At 41.8% G+C, this 13092-nt stretch overlaps 3 protein-coding genes across 3 annotated transcripts; 1 reads left to right on the top strand and 2 right to left on the bottom strand.

Moving 5' to 3' along the window:
- Nucleotides 1–70: 70 nt before the first annotated feature.
- lamtor2 (late endosomal/lysosomal adaptor, MAPK and MTOR activator 2) lies at nt 71–3391 on the bottom strand. The gene is made up of 4 exons (XM_084556237.1): nt 3197–3391; nt 1525–1687; nt 1356–1445; nt 71–485 (listed from the first exon to the last, which is right to left on the bottom strand). Exons 1-4 carry the CDS (start codon nt 3262–3264, stop codon nt 429–431), a joined length of 378 nt encoding a protein of 125 aa, XP_084412363.1. The 5' UTR covers nt 3265–3391; the 3' UTR covers nt 71–428.
- A 1107-nt stretch (nt 3392–4498) lies between these two features.
- On the bottom strand, nt 4499–9608 carry LOC311497286 (ubiquilin-4-like). Its single transcript, XM_084557530.1, has 7 exons — nt 9404–9608; nt 7695–7846; nt 7477–7604; nt 6949–7211; nt 6520–6635; nt 6260–6425; nt 4499–5914 (listed from the first exon to the last, which is right to left on the bottom strand). Exons 1-7 carry the CDS (start codon nt 9539–9541, stop codon nt 5774–5776), a joined length of 1104 nt encoding a protein of 367 aa, XP_084413656.1. The 5' UTR covers nt 9542–9608; the 3' UTR covers nt 4499–5773.
- An 814-nt stretch (nt 9609–10422) lies between these two features.
- On the top strand, nt 10423–11886 carry LOC311496601 (1-phosphatidylinositol phosphodiesterase-like). The gene is made up of 2 exons (XM_084556491.1): nt 10423–10799; nt 10896–11886. Exons 1-2 carry the CDS (start codon nt 10747–10749, stop codon nt 11740–11742), a joined length of 900 nt encoding a protein of 299 aa, XP_084412617.1. The 5' UTR covers nt 10423–10746; the 3' UTR covers nt 11743–11886.
- Nucleotides 11887–13092: the final 1206 nt, after the last annotated feature.

Below are 13092 nucleotides of genomic sequence, written 5' to 3'. Positions count from 1 at the left end.
ACCTGATATTTTTTACCTTAAAAATAATGACTTACTGTGTCGGCGTAAACATAAATTATGATTGCGGGAATTTCCAGGAGCTTCTTTTATTTGAAACGTTAGAAACAAAACAGAACTCTCTCTCTTTTTGTCACATTATGTGTTTGAGACTCTGTGGAAGCAGAAGATAATGGAATCATTTCTGCAAACGTCAGATTACGATGATTTCTGGAGAGCAAGGGCAAAAAAAACAACAACAAAAAAAACACCATGGTGGTTTCAGAAGTACACACACAAGTTCTCCCTCTCGTATATGAATAATCGGGGGGTGGAACTTTAAGCAGAATGTTACAGTAGTCCATAAATGACCTGGATCACATGATGTTTGGGTTTTGTTTTTTTTCTCCAGGCAGACAGAAGCAAGAAGCAGAGCTGCAGCCACATCTCCACTACGACGCAGCCACTTGCGTTAACGGTTCCTCCAGGTACTGCACCAGCGCTTCTGCCTACGAACACAACAAACACCGGGCAGTTTAGGAGACGTGAATCCATTACAGGGACGTCCCGAACAAGTCTTGTTTGCACTAATCTTTTAATATCGAGTCCATCCGAGGATCTGATCTTAAATAAATGAAGGTTCCTCTCCTGGAGATTGCTAAAAGCTGAGGGTGAAGCCACGTTATCTATGCCCCGCCCACACTTCCTCTAGACTCACTGGTGATTGGTTAATACCGCGCTGTGCTCTACCTCCACTAGTTACAATACAAAGAAATGATGGATTATACACTGCACTTAGTTTTTTCTACTCTCACGTTCCTAGGGGACCGCTTCACGGGGCGGTTGTCATGGCAGCTGTCAATCATCACAATGTCACGTCCTGTTTCTATAGCGTCAAATAACTTAAAACGAAACTTCTTCTCAGAAAAAGGGACTCTTGAATATACATCTGCATTATATTTACTACGTAAGATGACTGAAACAGCCTTTAAAAATATTTATTTGATGTGTACTTTAGTGTTTTAGTCCCATCCACGAACACACAGGGGGCGGGGCTTATCTGACATATACCGCAGCCAACCACCAGGGGGAGCTCCACATGCTTCAGCTTCAGCTGTCCTGTCCTGTCCATCTTTATACACAGTCTACAGTTGCAACAGAGGGGAAAAATACTCTCCTGTCCATCACCACATTAAGCCCCGCCCAAACGTTTTGATTGGTCAGACAGATCTTTGCTGGAGCAGAATCAGTTCCCATCGGGAAGACTATATTTGTTTGGGTTTGAGTCTGATGTTAGTACAAGAAAATTTGTGTTGTGAGGAACAGCGAGTGTGTGAAATGCCTTGCTGGAGTAAGTGGGACACTGTTAAAACTCTCACCTTGGCTTTAAGCATCCCGAAGCCCACTGTCTCTTTAGCGTACATACACAGTAGTAGGTTGGCTACTCGGGTAATAGCCACTCTTCCTTCCTGAGAGAGAAACACGAGACCAGAATGTCAGACTCATCACTAACCTGAGGACTGTTTCAGAGGAGTCGGGGGAACTTACCATACAATCCATGAGAATGAATTTGAGTTTGTCTTCGTTGAAGGCTTGGTGGCCGTTCTTGTCGTAGGCCGCCCAGATGTTGCTGGCGATGGCGGCTGTCACTCGTGCGTCAGTGTCCCCGTACCCGGAGTAAGCCAGGAGTGAACCTTCATTATTCAGTAAGCTGGTGGAAAATACAACGTTGGAAGTTTCAGTATTCAGCAGATTGACGTGAACTGATTTCACCATGGACTGTCAGGGAGTTGATTTAATCTATTTCTCTACTAGGGATGTCCCGATCAAGTTTTTTTGCCCCTCGAACGATACCGCTCTTTTAATATTGAGTCCTGATCTGATCTTAAACGTCCTAAAGTTCCTCTTCTCCTGTAGCTTCCTAAAGTCTGTCCTTGTCTTCCTTGTCTTCTCCTAGAGTTGGTCTCCTGTGTCTTCCTAAAGTCTGTCCTTGTCTTCCTTGTCTTCTCCTAGAGTGGACTGGATTCAGTCCAGTAAATCTTTCAGTCAAAGTTAATGTAGTGTGGAGAGGGTAGCTGGTACCTTGTGTTCTCTACTCCAGAAATGTTCTGGTCATCCAACGCTGCCATAAACTCCCTAACCCTCTCTGGAAGATGTTTCTCCTTGACGCTGTCTCCAGGAAACTTTTCTCTTCTTTTAAACGTTCAGTGTTTGTTGTTGTTGTTTGGGTGCAGCCTTTGACTGAGTGGACTCCATGGATTCTGTTTAGATGATCAACTACCACCACCTCACCACACATCCACATAGTTACTGACTAACGTCTGTCTGGCTTAATGTTACACAGGAAACTTCTTCCACACAACAGACATGTTTAGTCAGGTGATTCTGGTTCCTCTTCTTCTTATTCAATTTTGACGCTAGCCAACCACCATTAAAACAGAAGAAGAAGAAGTAGTTTTGACGCTACAGGGACGTGCCCCGTTACCGATCGGGACATCCCTACTATTTGCCACTAATGGAAAATAACGGGGATCTCCTGTAAACAAGTTTACCAATCTTATCATAAGTGTGCTTCATGAATTTACATTAATTATTATGATATATATTGTGTGAGTCAAATGCACATTAAACACGTGATATTACACAATGTTTAAAGAAAAACTATAAATGCAGCATTTCCCTGATTTACCAGCATCCACAAAATGAATTTATTACTAATCAATGACAGTATTTTTTTTTTTTTAAATATGCTAAATATTTGTTGCTGCTGGACTTTTAAATGTGAAATATTATTTTTTCTTTCATTTAAATGATAAATGTTTTAATAAATTGTGAGCTGTACAGTGTGTTGGACTATTGGCTTTAATAAAATGTAAATTTATATAGTGAAGCATAAAATGTGCCGTTTAAATGATTAAATGATCAAATAATTAGTCCGTAATAACCCTGAATTTTTAGCTAAAAACTTCAAAACAACGTATTTTCAGCAGCTAAATACACACTGGTGGAATAAAAACTTATTTTTTTACTGCAGAATATCGGAGGGCAGGTAATGTCAGGTAGTGGCCAAACATGAGCAGACTTTTCAAATATAACTGTATTCTATGCATGTCAAAAAGCCCTTCATTACAGCTGTTAAACAACAAACTACACTTATCAAACCCAGCCTTAACTCCTGCTCCTATTAGCATCTGGCTAGCTGCTAGCTCGTCGTACTTACAGTGTGCTTTGGACTCCGTTTGTGTTCGCTTGGCTGAGAACCTGCGTCAGCGCCTTCGGTCGTAACATATCCGTTCACCCAGCAACGTATGAATATAATAAAAAATACTTAATATGTCTTAAATTTAATTAATTATTATGTTTAAACTGCCAAACTCGGCAGCGCACAGCCTAGTCAGGTGACAGTGTTGTTTTCTTCCTGTTCCGGGTGTTCTGTCTTCGCAATGCAACATGGGAATTGTAGGCACCGGATTAAATTCCAAAAACACTCGATTTACGACAGAAAAGTCACGTTTATTTAAATGTATTTACACATTTACCACGTTTAAGTGAAGACACTTTGTGTATTTGAGAATTTTATATTATTAAATATATATATTTTTTATTTTCAACTGCTGAACTTTGCCTTTTGATTTAATGTATTTGACGTTTTGAGGCACTTTTGTCTCCAAATATCATGTACAACATAATAAGATTTTAAATTTGGCTTCATGCAGGTGAACCTGATTGTATTTGTGTCTATATATGTGTTCTTCTCTTCTCTGTTTTCCACAGGTAAAGGTTTATGGACGCTTCCCCCCTCCTCCCGCCCACAGCTTTTGAAAACCTGTTCATTTAAGTTTGCAGCGTTACAATAAAAACCTAATTCCGTCATCTTGACTGTGTTTAATTGTTGGTTGTGGTGCTGCTGTCCGTGGCAACCTAGATATCCTAACAAACAGCTACTAATAATGTCCTCAGCTTCCCTCTACCTGATTTAATATGAAGCTAAAACACAGACAGCAAAATATTGACACTGAAAACTAAAAAAAAAATCAAATATTGGCACTGATAATAGTTAAAATGACACACAAACAAATATAGGAATTAAAAATAAAACCATTTTATGTGTTTTAACCGTATAAATTAAGACACTTAATTTATAAGACAATAAATGGATCATTTAATGTGTAAAAATGTCAGAACTGAAGTGGTTCTGTTCTGAGGAATGGGCTAAAATTCCTCCAAGCTGCTGTAGACGACTGATCAGCAGTTACCAGAAACATTTAGTTACAAGGAGGTCACAGCAGATACTGGAAACTGACCTTAGAACCTCACAGATATGTAATATTGGCTCATTTTAATGAATAAACAGACACAAGTATAATATTCTGCTTCTTTTGCTTGATGGTGTCTACTTTAAGGACTTGTCTGATAATCTGCTGATGTTTTGGGTCATTCTTCTGTCTAGAGGTCTAGTGCTACTGTATACGTAACGTGGATATTTTCAGTTCCTTCTACGACACAGAAAAACAGCGTGAAAAAAGGAATTAAATAAACTTTTATTTAGCTTTCAGAGGTGCAGTAATATACAAGTTGGACTTTTCAGACGTCACCGGAAGCAGCAAATAAGGCCTAATTGAACATTTTTAATGAAGGTTTAAACTCCACTGTCAAGAGTACTTTCTTTTTTTTTTATTTCTTTTAGCCGTACATGCAAATAATTTATTAGATTAAAAACTTTATATATTCCCCAATAGGCAGACATACATACAATAGATTTCACAGATCATTTTGCAACGGTTATATTAACAGATAAAGAAAATATGGTGTATGCACAGTCTATCAATGCTGTGATAAAACCAGAGAAATTAAAAGGGACACCTCCCCGGGTAAATAGTTCTCTGGTTGTCCTCTTCCACTTTTTGTATTGCACTATTGAAGAACCCTAATCGAGAATGTCGCAGCTTTGGTCCCAGCCTTAAAAAACAAACTAAGGTTCGCTTACTCCTCCTCCTGAAACCATAAAGGCACAAACAAGACAAAGGACTAAGAAATAACAGTGACAAGGGAAGAAAATACAAAGTGTTAAACGTTGTTTGAGTTCTTAAATAAAGTCAGAAATTAATAGCAGTGAGGGTTAATGTCAGGTTCAGAACACAGATATTGATAAGAAGAAGAGGGTCACTTTGTCAGATGATATAGACTCATAAACTCTTCCTGTGATTTCATCGAGACTCATGACACGGCCACATGTTGGTCTCAAACCAATCATCACCTTCCCATCTGTCACAACCTCTGTGATGTTGGAAATAAGAATGTGAAGGACGGTGTGAATGATAAAGGCTGCGCATATAAATAACCTGTCTATGCTCTACCATCACCGTGCCCATGGCTCACTTTCTTTACTTTCTTTCTGGTCGATCTATTTTCGTGGCGTTATTGTGTATTCTGGCTCATGCTTCAACTGCGAGAACGCCCCGACTCTAAACTCACGAGAGAACCACCAGAATACGATCCAAATTAAATTCTGTTAAGTTACGAATGAACGTTGGTGATATCGTGAAGCCGCCAAGCGATGTCAGGACCCACTTGTGGCAGCTTCTAGCCGGAGGAACACAGTATTAATGATGGTTATGGCGTCGTTCAAGGCAGGATCTAAATGTGTCGGAGACTGAAACTGGCATCAGTCCTCCTCCTTCTAGATTGGCTGAAGTGACTGAAGACCTGAGATCTGGTCAGACTTCCGTGTGAATGGAGGACTAGGCTATTTTGTTTTGTCGCTGTTCCATCCTCAGATCCAGGGTTGAACAGTTAGTTAGGCCAGCAGCCTCTCGATGGCGGCGTTCACATCCCCTCCTGTGGCGATGAGCGCCTGCAGGTTGGCTTCACGGTTGATGAAGCCCATGGCGTTCAGCTGGTCGAGCTGCTGCTGGAACCGAACCTCCGGCGTCTGGAGCTAGAAGGGGAGGAGGAGACATGATTGGTTATCCTCTTTCACGCCGTTTGATGCAGAACAGACTGTTGAGATGAGGGAAGTGTTTCCACTCCTCGAAGGCAAACACAGAGACAATGAGGAGCATTTATAGAAATTAAATGAAATGGACACATGAGAGCTTGAGCCTCTAAATCTTCACTTTGAATGAATTTAGTTACTGTTCTCCTTCTATCGCTGCGTTCCACTTTACCGTATTTTACTCGTTTCTAATATTGTACTGCTATTTTGCAGCAGTGAGTTCACATTTTGCAGCAGCTTGACAATCAGAAAACACGACACAAATTAAGACAATTAGATGTAACATACTGATGAGCCTCTGCCCGAAAACATCTGTAACATCTGCTGCATGAGCTGCTGCTGCGATTGGCTTGATCCGGACGCCGTAGCCGGAGCAGGAGGGGTCACAGGAGGGATCGCAGGAGGGATGATGCCCCCTGTGATTGGAGGGACTGTGAGACCTCCGGGAGACATCCTAAAGACGAGGGGAACACGTTACAAATCCACAAACTTGAGCTGGTTCAGATGATCGACTAACGTTTTCTTTTCATGACGTGTGCAGCTGGTACCTGGACATGAATCCTGGGGCTTCTGTCTGTAAGGTCTGCAGTCCCTGCTGGATCTGTACGAGGGCCTGCATGACTCTGGGGTTGGTCAGCGTCGACAGCGTTTCAGGATTCTGCATCTGCTCGACAAAGAACAGGACACAAATCTAAACCCTGTAGAAGTATGGTGCGCACGTGAATAAAATAAACTGGTATCCCTGCATACATTGTCCGTAAAGCATTAGAGGCTCTGGTTCCTCTGCAACTCTACAGTCTGTCATGGTGAGAGAGGATTCATATAACACAAACAGAGGGGAGCTGAGGTGGCCTACGAACAAGAGAAGCTGGTTTCAGCTGCTACTACTACTACTGACATTCAATCACAGGTGTGAACTTCAACATCTCATCTACAGAACACAACAAACTCTTCCACTTGGGATCGTCTGCTCTGACCTGTCTCATGAGCTCAGGGTTGTTAAACATGCCGGCAGCTTCTGGGTTTCGATCCAGCAGCTGCTGCATGTGAGGACTGCCTGCGACCATCTGCCTCATCAGCTCCGGGTTGGACATCATGTTCTGGACGAGCGGGTTCCCCATGACCTGGGACATCATCTGCGGGTTGGACATCAGCTGCCTCTGCACCTGCTGCTGCATCTCCATGAAGCTGGACGAACCGCTGCCCAGACCCAGCAGGCTGGACAGGTCACCGAGTCCACCTGAGGAGGTAGGCTGAAGATCAGATTCCTACAGGTTGATGTGGAACTTCTATGTGACGGAATTTATTTGTGAGAAGTTGTGGAGAGATTCTGAGTCAATCAGAGACTTTTTTCTGTGTGGATTTGTGTTGAGTTCTACTTGACGTCACTTGAAATTCTTATGCTAGTGAGAATTTGGCGTTGGTGACTTCTAATCGTGATCTTCTCACTTCATTTGCTCATAAAAAAAATCTATTTATATAACAGATAATATATAATTTCTTACCCGCTGCACTTGCAGGTTGTGTCGGTGTCTGGCTTGTGCTGTCTGCTACAGCGGGGCTGGGCCGGCTGGGGTTCTCTTGAGATGTTTCAGAAGTGGAGGTAGCCTGAGGTGCGGCGCCACCCGTTGATCTTAGGAGAGAAAGCAACCGTCTTTCAATAAAACAAAAGAGGCTCGAGTTCTGCCCCTCAAACTGCACATGCCTCATACGTTGCACTTACTTTGGGGCGGCCTTGATGACAAGATGGACGGTGAGCCCATCTTTGATGCCATGCTGCTTTAAAGAGTCCCCGTCCTTCAGAACCTTTCCAGCAAATATCAAGACCAGCTGGTCCTGATTGGCCTTGAACTTTTTGGATATTTCCTGTTTGAACTGGACGAAGGAAAGAAGAGGAGATTACAACGTTGGTACAATTTAATTAGTTCAACATTTGTGATTTTTCCACTAAAATATCAATAAGTTCAGGGATTCCCCCGATCAAGTTTTCCCTCCCGATCAGATCTTTTAATATTGAGTATTAGCCCAGTCCTGATCTGATCCTAAATGTCCTAGAGTTGGTCTCCTGTAGCGTCATAAAGTCTTTCCTTGTCTTCTCCTAGAGTTGACTGGATTCAGTCCAATAAATCTTTCAGTCAAAGTTAATGTAGTGTGGAGAGGGTAGCTGGTACCTTGTGTTCTCTACTCCAGAAATGTTCTGGTCATCCAACGCTGCCATAAACTCCCTAACCCTCTCTGGAAGATGTTTCTCCTTGACGCTGTCTCCAGGAAATTTTTCTCTTCTTTTAAAACGTTCAGTGTTTGTTGTTGTTGTTTGGGTGCAGCCCTTTGTCTACGGAATGATGATCTCTCACTACCACCTCGGGAAATCCCAAACGTTCAGATCCCTTTTTTAAGAGCTGCAGTGGTGAAACTTTCTAAAACCTTCAGTATTTTAGTTTCTCCTTTGCACACATGGAGCAAATTCATCTATAAAGTTAAATGACCACAGACACAGACAAACAATAATATTCCTGCGTGGGAATACTGGTTGTTTTCTCACAGCCAATTAAACTGCCATTTGTCCGTGGCACACACACAATGTAATCTTGGAGGTAAGTGGCTGAGAGAGAAAGGAGACTTTTTGATCCAGAAGCCCAAAAGAAAGTTATAAGGTTAGAGTTACGTCACCAGTTTACAGTGTAAACACTCAGTAAATAGTTCCACGGATCACTATCAACGCGTGGGTGAGGATTATCAACACTAGGTTTGCACATTAATTCAGGTCAACAGCACTACACCCAGATATAAGTTTACCTATCGGCAACCAGCCAATCTAAAAAGTGGACCATAGTGTCAGATAAGTAGTTTCTGAGAAAAAGCAAGAGCAAACACTCCTGAAGTAAAATGGCACCTGAGACAGTAAAGTGTGTTTTTTTTTTTTTTACTAGATGCAGTACTTGAGTAAACACTAATGGTGTCATGTAAAAATATCGCGATATTTCACAACTGCAGCGTAACCGGTACCTCAGCTACACTAACTTCATTGTTGTTCTCATCTGTCTCCCTAAACGCTGCTTTCACCGCGACAAAGTACTTAATTATTGCGGATAAATAGTACATATTTGTCAGACCTTGAAATTACTTTTAAATATTCAACCCTGATGGTGATTTACGGGTAAATGATTTGCGTTTTTAAATTTTCCCTGAACGAACTGCTTTACGACAGAATACTTTTAACATACGCACGGTTAGTTGAGACGTTTACAAATCGGACATTACCGACTTAGCCAGCAATAAATACAGGAAGGGTAATTACTGTTAAATAAATTAAAAATTTAACTGAAAATTACGATTAAACAAGAGAGCAGTGTTTACGTCACGCATCCTATGCTAAAGCTAGCTATCTTCGGCTCGTACAGTGGATTCGAGAGAAAACGTCCGGTAGCGAACCTCAGCGACAGAAGAATCCTCTGAAATATTAATTTCCTCTTTTCCTCCTGGGGCTTTGACGGTAACGACTATCGTGGAGCCTCCGGCAGCAACATTTTCATCAACTTTGGTATCCTCGGCGCTGCCTTTGTCAGCCATCTTTGCCTCTTCTTCTTTTTTCCGTCTTCTTCTTCTGTCACTTCCGGCAGAGCTGGCGCTGCGTCCCCGTGATGCTGCCACCCTTCGGTTGTTAGTGAAACAGCAACTCAAACTTTTGCAATAAAGTTCCGAATCTTGGAGTAAAGTAATGAACTTTAATTGATATTTTGAGAAAATTAAAATTATATATCTACTTTTTTTTTACACCTTTACGTTTGAGTCTACATTTTGTACTTATTTTTACATACACAACATTTGATCTGTCAAGCATGATGCACTGGTTTTGATAAAATGATTATTGCGCCTCATCCAGAAATATCAATAAAGTATTGTTGAATCATGAATAAAATATGTGTCTATGTAATTAATTACATGTTTTTAATGTATGACAAAATAATTATACTTATCAACATATATTTTAAGCACATGTGCAATAAATTCTTATGGACAATATCTGTACTGTTTCACATATATTTATTTATTTATTAATACCCACCTTATACCAACTGTAGTGCTGTTTCTATTCTTTCTTCAGACTGTCTTCAGTTTAGTTTATTGATCTTGTTAAATTTATTATTTATCCATCTTGTTTTCTTTTGTTTTCTATGTTTTTGATTGACAGTAAAAACCTTGAAACCTTATTTCTGCCCAGTTTGTGACTTTAGATGCATGACAACCTAGTTCTGTCCAGTTTTAATGAAGCGATTAGGTTTTGCTCAAAGTTTTTGGCAAACACCGTCGCCACACATTTTGGAAGTCATTATCTTCTCATGTTGCACAGGTGTGGCTGCTTGCATTCTTGGTAGAAATCAATTCTAATCTAATTCAATGTATTGTTTCCATTAAAGGAGCCGCCTTCTCAAACACCGCAAACTGTACAGCATGTACAAATATGTTTGATTTCCCCATATCAAGGCCAATCTATGAGTGATATTTGTAGTCCACACCTAAGATTTTTCTGATAACCGAGTAATATAAATTTAGGATTTTCTATTGCGCTGCCTACATTCTGACCACTGGAGCGGTGAAACTGTCCTGGCTTGAAGGTAAAGTAGAAAATGGTTTTGTTTTAGCTGAAAATGTACAAACAGCTTGGATAGCTTGGATCTGTGCATGAGTTTCATTCAAAATGAGGGACTTTGTGGTGATAAACGCAAAATATTTCTTTTACAAACTATTTGCTAGATTGTCAGACTTCTGCAAGAATGAGGGCTGGTCACAAGTGTCTGCTTTTCCACAGTCTCCTGCTGTCTGTCACGTAAGTGTAATGTGAAAGCAAAATACATGAATGAATAGTACTTTTTCTGCAGCTCGGTGGAATTGCTTTAATTGCTCAATTCTTCTGACTCATCAGCTTGCTGTGTCACGGTAAAGACCTGTATTTCAATGACAAGGACAACGTCCTGCTCCCGGGGTCCTACAACATCCCGTGGATGGCAGGCGTCCAGGACTTCCGCACCCTCTCCCTCGTCACCATCCCTGGTACTCATGACAGCATGGCTCTGTATGGAGGCCCAGATTTAGAAACCCAGTCCATGTCCCTGATGAACCAGCTGAGGGCCGGGATCCGTTTCCTGGATCTGAAAGTGTTTGGACTCGGTAACACCCTCTACGTCATGCGCGGCGTGATGTACCAGCACAGCACTTTCAAGGACGTTCTAGACACAGTTAGAGCTTTCCTGTCTGAGTTTAAGACCGAGGCCGTGCTCATTAGGGTGCAACCAGAGTCCTTTGAGAAGGACATTGTGAATGAAATGGTGCAGAGTCTGATTGTCAACGACCAGAATGTGTGGGTGAAGTCTGGCATGCCCAACATGGGTCAGGTCAGGGGGAAAATTGTCTTTGTGCAGAAAAGCACCTTCACGCTGGGAATTCCCTTCATCGATACCAGCTTGAAAGGCAGCAATGAGGTTAGCAACGTTAAAGAGAAAGACAACAAAATAATCAAACAGCTGAACCGAGCCACTGAGGCCTGTGGAGGTGACAACGCTGTTGTGACCTACACGAGCGGCACTGGCTTCGGTACTTTCTGGGGAATGTTTCTGACTCCAAAGCGAGTGGCTGAGAAGGTGAACCCCTGGCTCAATCAGTACCTGAGGCAGTTTTTCCCCAATCAGCCCAGACCGTGCTTCGGTGTCATCGCCATGGACTTCCCTGGCTTTGACCTCATTCAGACTGTCATCAGTTTGAACTGGTGGTAGGTTCAGAATGTTGGTCTGGTGCATTAATATAAAATCCCCAAACACTCTCAAATGAAGCAGTAATGTAATCCAGAACTGATCCTGTCCTCACCAATGTCCACTGTAACAGTCTTTGACGTGTGACAGAAATAAATTTGATCTCCTCATTAATCTGAAGCCTCATCTTTCATTTCAGTGACTGAGCATATACAACGAATTCAAATGATTTCTCTGATATTTTCTGTAATATAAAATAATTTAGACGTGTATAAATCAACTGCAGGTGTGTGGGTGGTTAGAAGAAGGTTCTGGGTTCGAATCCAGGCCGACTGGGATGCAAATTCACAGGGTTCTCTCTGCGTGGGTTCTCTCCAGGTTCTCCAGCTTCCTCCCACCGTCCAAAGACATGCTGGTTAGGTTCATTGGTGATTCTAAATTGGCCGTAGGTGTGAGTGTCTCTCTGTGTTAGCAATGCGATAGACTGGAGACCTGTCCAGGGTGTTACCCTGCCTCTCGTCCAATGTCACCTGGGATAGGCTCCAGTTGCCCCCGCGACCCTCCTTAAATAAGTTAACAAACTGAACCAAGTTAACAAACTCACACCTAATACCAAGCAAAATTAAGCTGATATGTTAAGTTTCAAAAGCTGCAGATGGATAGATAGATTCCTTTGGCTCAAATAAAGTGTCAACACCAGCAAAAACAGAAATGTTTCCAGGGGAGCTCAGAAAGTGTTGAACCTGCTGGGATGTGCTTGTTATTCATTTTTTTGTTTGTTTCCTGATTGCATGATTCCTTATAAAGCCTTCTGCCTTTTATTAGCTTGTCAGTTCAGACGGCACTGCAGAGCCTTTTCATCACTTCTTAGAACCCCAGGAAACATTATATATATTTTTTTGTCATACAGTTTGTGCGGTGTGCAGCATGTTTCTGTTGGCCAGTATTTCCTGGTGTTGTGAGTATTTGCATCGCATGTGTTGTCAAACTGAAGAGAACCTTTTTCTTAATTTGCTGGTGTTACATGTGTTTACATGTGTTTTCTTGAGCTGCAGAACACTGAACCCTCCTGTATTTTGGCTTCTATCTCTGGCAGCTGTGCAGGGTTTAATCCAAACACATACCGTTTGTTTCTCTCAGAGTTAACATCTGCACGCAACTCCTCCGGCGGGACGTTGTCAGTGAGCTCGGGTAGCCTCATCCGTGGCAGAACAGTGTTTAGTCTGTCAGCTGGTGGTGGGGTATCTTCATAAACCATAAATCAGACCTGAGACACATGGTGATGGTCGTAGAAAATGTGATGCACAGCTCTAGATTAAACAAATAGTTAAAAAATATCTCAGTTCTACAGATCTTTATTAAACCTTCATCAAA

This window comes from Chelon labrosus, assembly GCF_963514085.1.
Source record: "Chelon labrosus genome assembly, chromosome: 12".
Classification (NCBI taxonomy): Eukaryota; Metazoa; Chordata; class Actinopteri; order Mugiliformes; family Mugilidae; genus Chelon; species Chelon labrosus.
Note: the sequence above shows the minus strand (reverse complement) of the source record. Positions and strands in the feature narration are given on the sequence as shown.

Bases quoted from the DNA above. Each gene is read 5' to 3' on its own strand.
- lamtor2 (XM_084556237.1), bottom strand. From the start codon at position 3,264: ATGTTACGACCGAAGGCGCTGACGCAGGTTCTCAGCCAAGCGAACACA. The intron at 1,688-3,196 runs GTAAGTACGACG...ATTTTCCACCAG, and splicing joins AACGGAGTCCAAAGCACACT to CTTACTGAATAATGAAGGTT. The intron at 1,446-1,524 runs GTAAGTTCCCCC...TTTCTCTCTCAG, and splicing joins TCATTCTCATGGATTGTATG to GAAGGAAGAGTGGCTATTAC.
- LOC311497286 (XM_084557530.1), bottom strand. From the start codon at position 9,541: ATGGCTGACAAAGGCAGCGCCGAGGATACCAAAGTTGATGAAAATGTT. The intron at 7,605-7,694 runs GTAAGTGCAACG...TTCTCTCCTAAG, and splicing joins GTCATCAAGGCCGCCCCAAA to ATCAACGGGTGGCGCCGCAC. The intron at 7,212-7,476 runs GTAAGAAATTAT...CTACCTCCTCAG, and splicing joins ACAACCTGCAAGTGCAGCGG to GTGGACTCGGTGACCTGTCC.
- LOC311496601 (XM_084556491.1), top strand. From the start codon at position 10,747: ATGAGGGCTGGTCACAAGTGTCTGCTTTTCCACAGTCTCCTGCTGTCT. The intron at 10,800-10,895 runs GTAAGTGTAATG...CTGACTCATCAG, and splicing joins AGTCTCCTGCTGTCTGTCAC to CTTGCTGTGTCACGGTAAAG.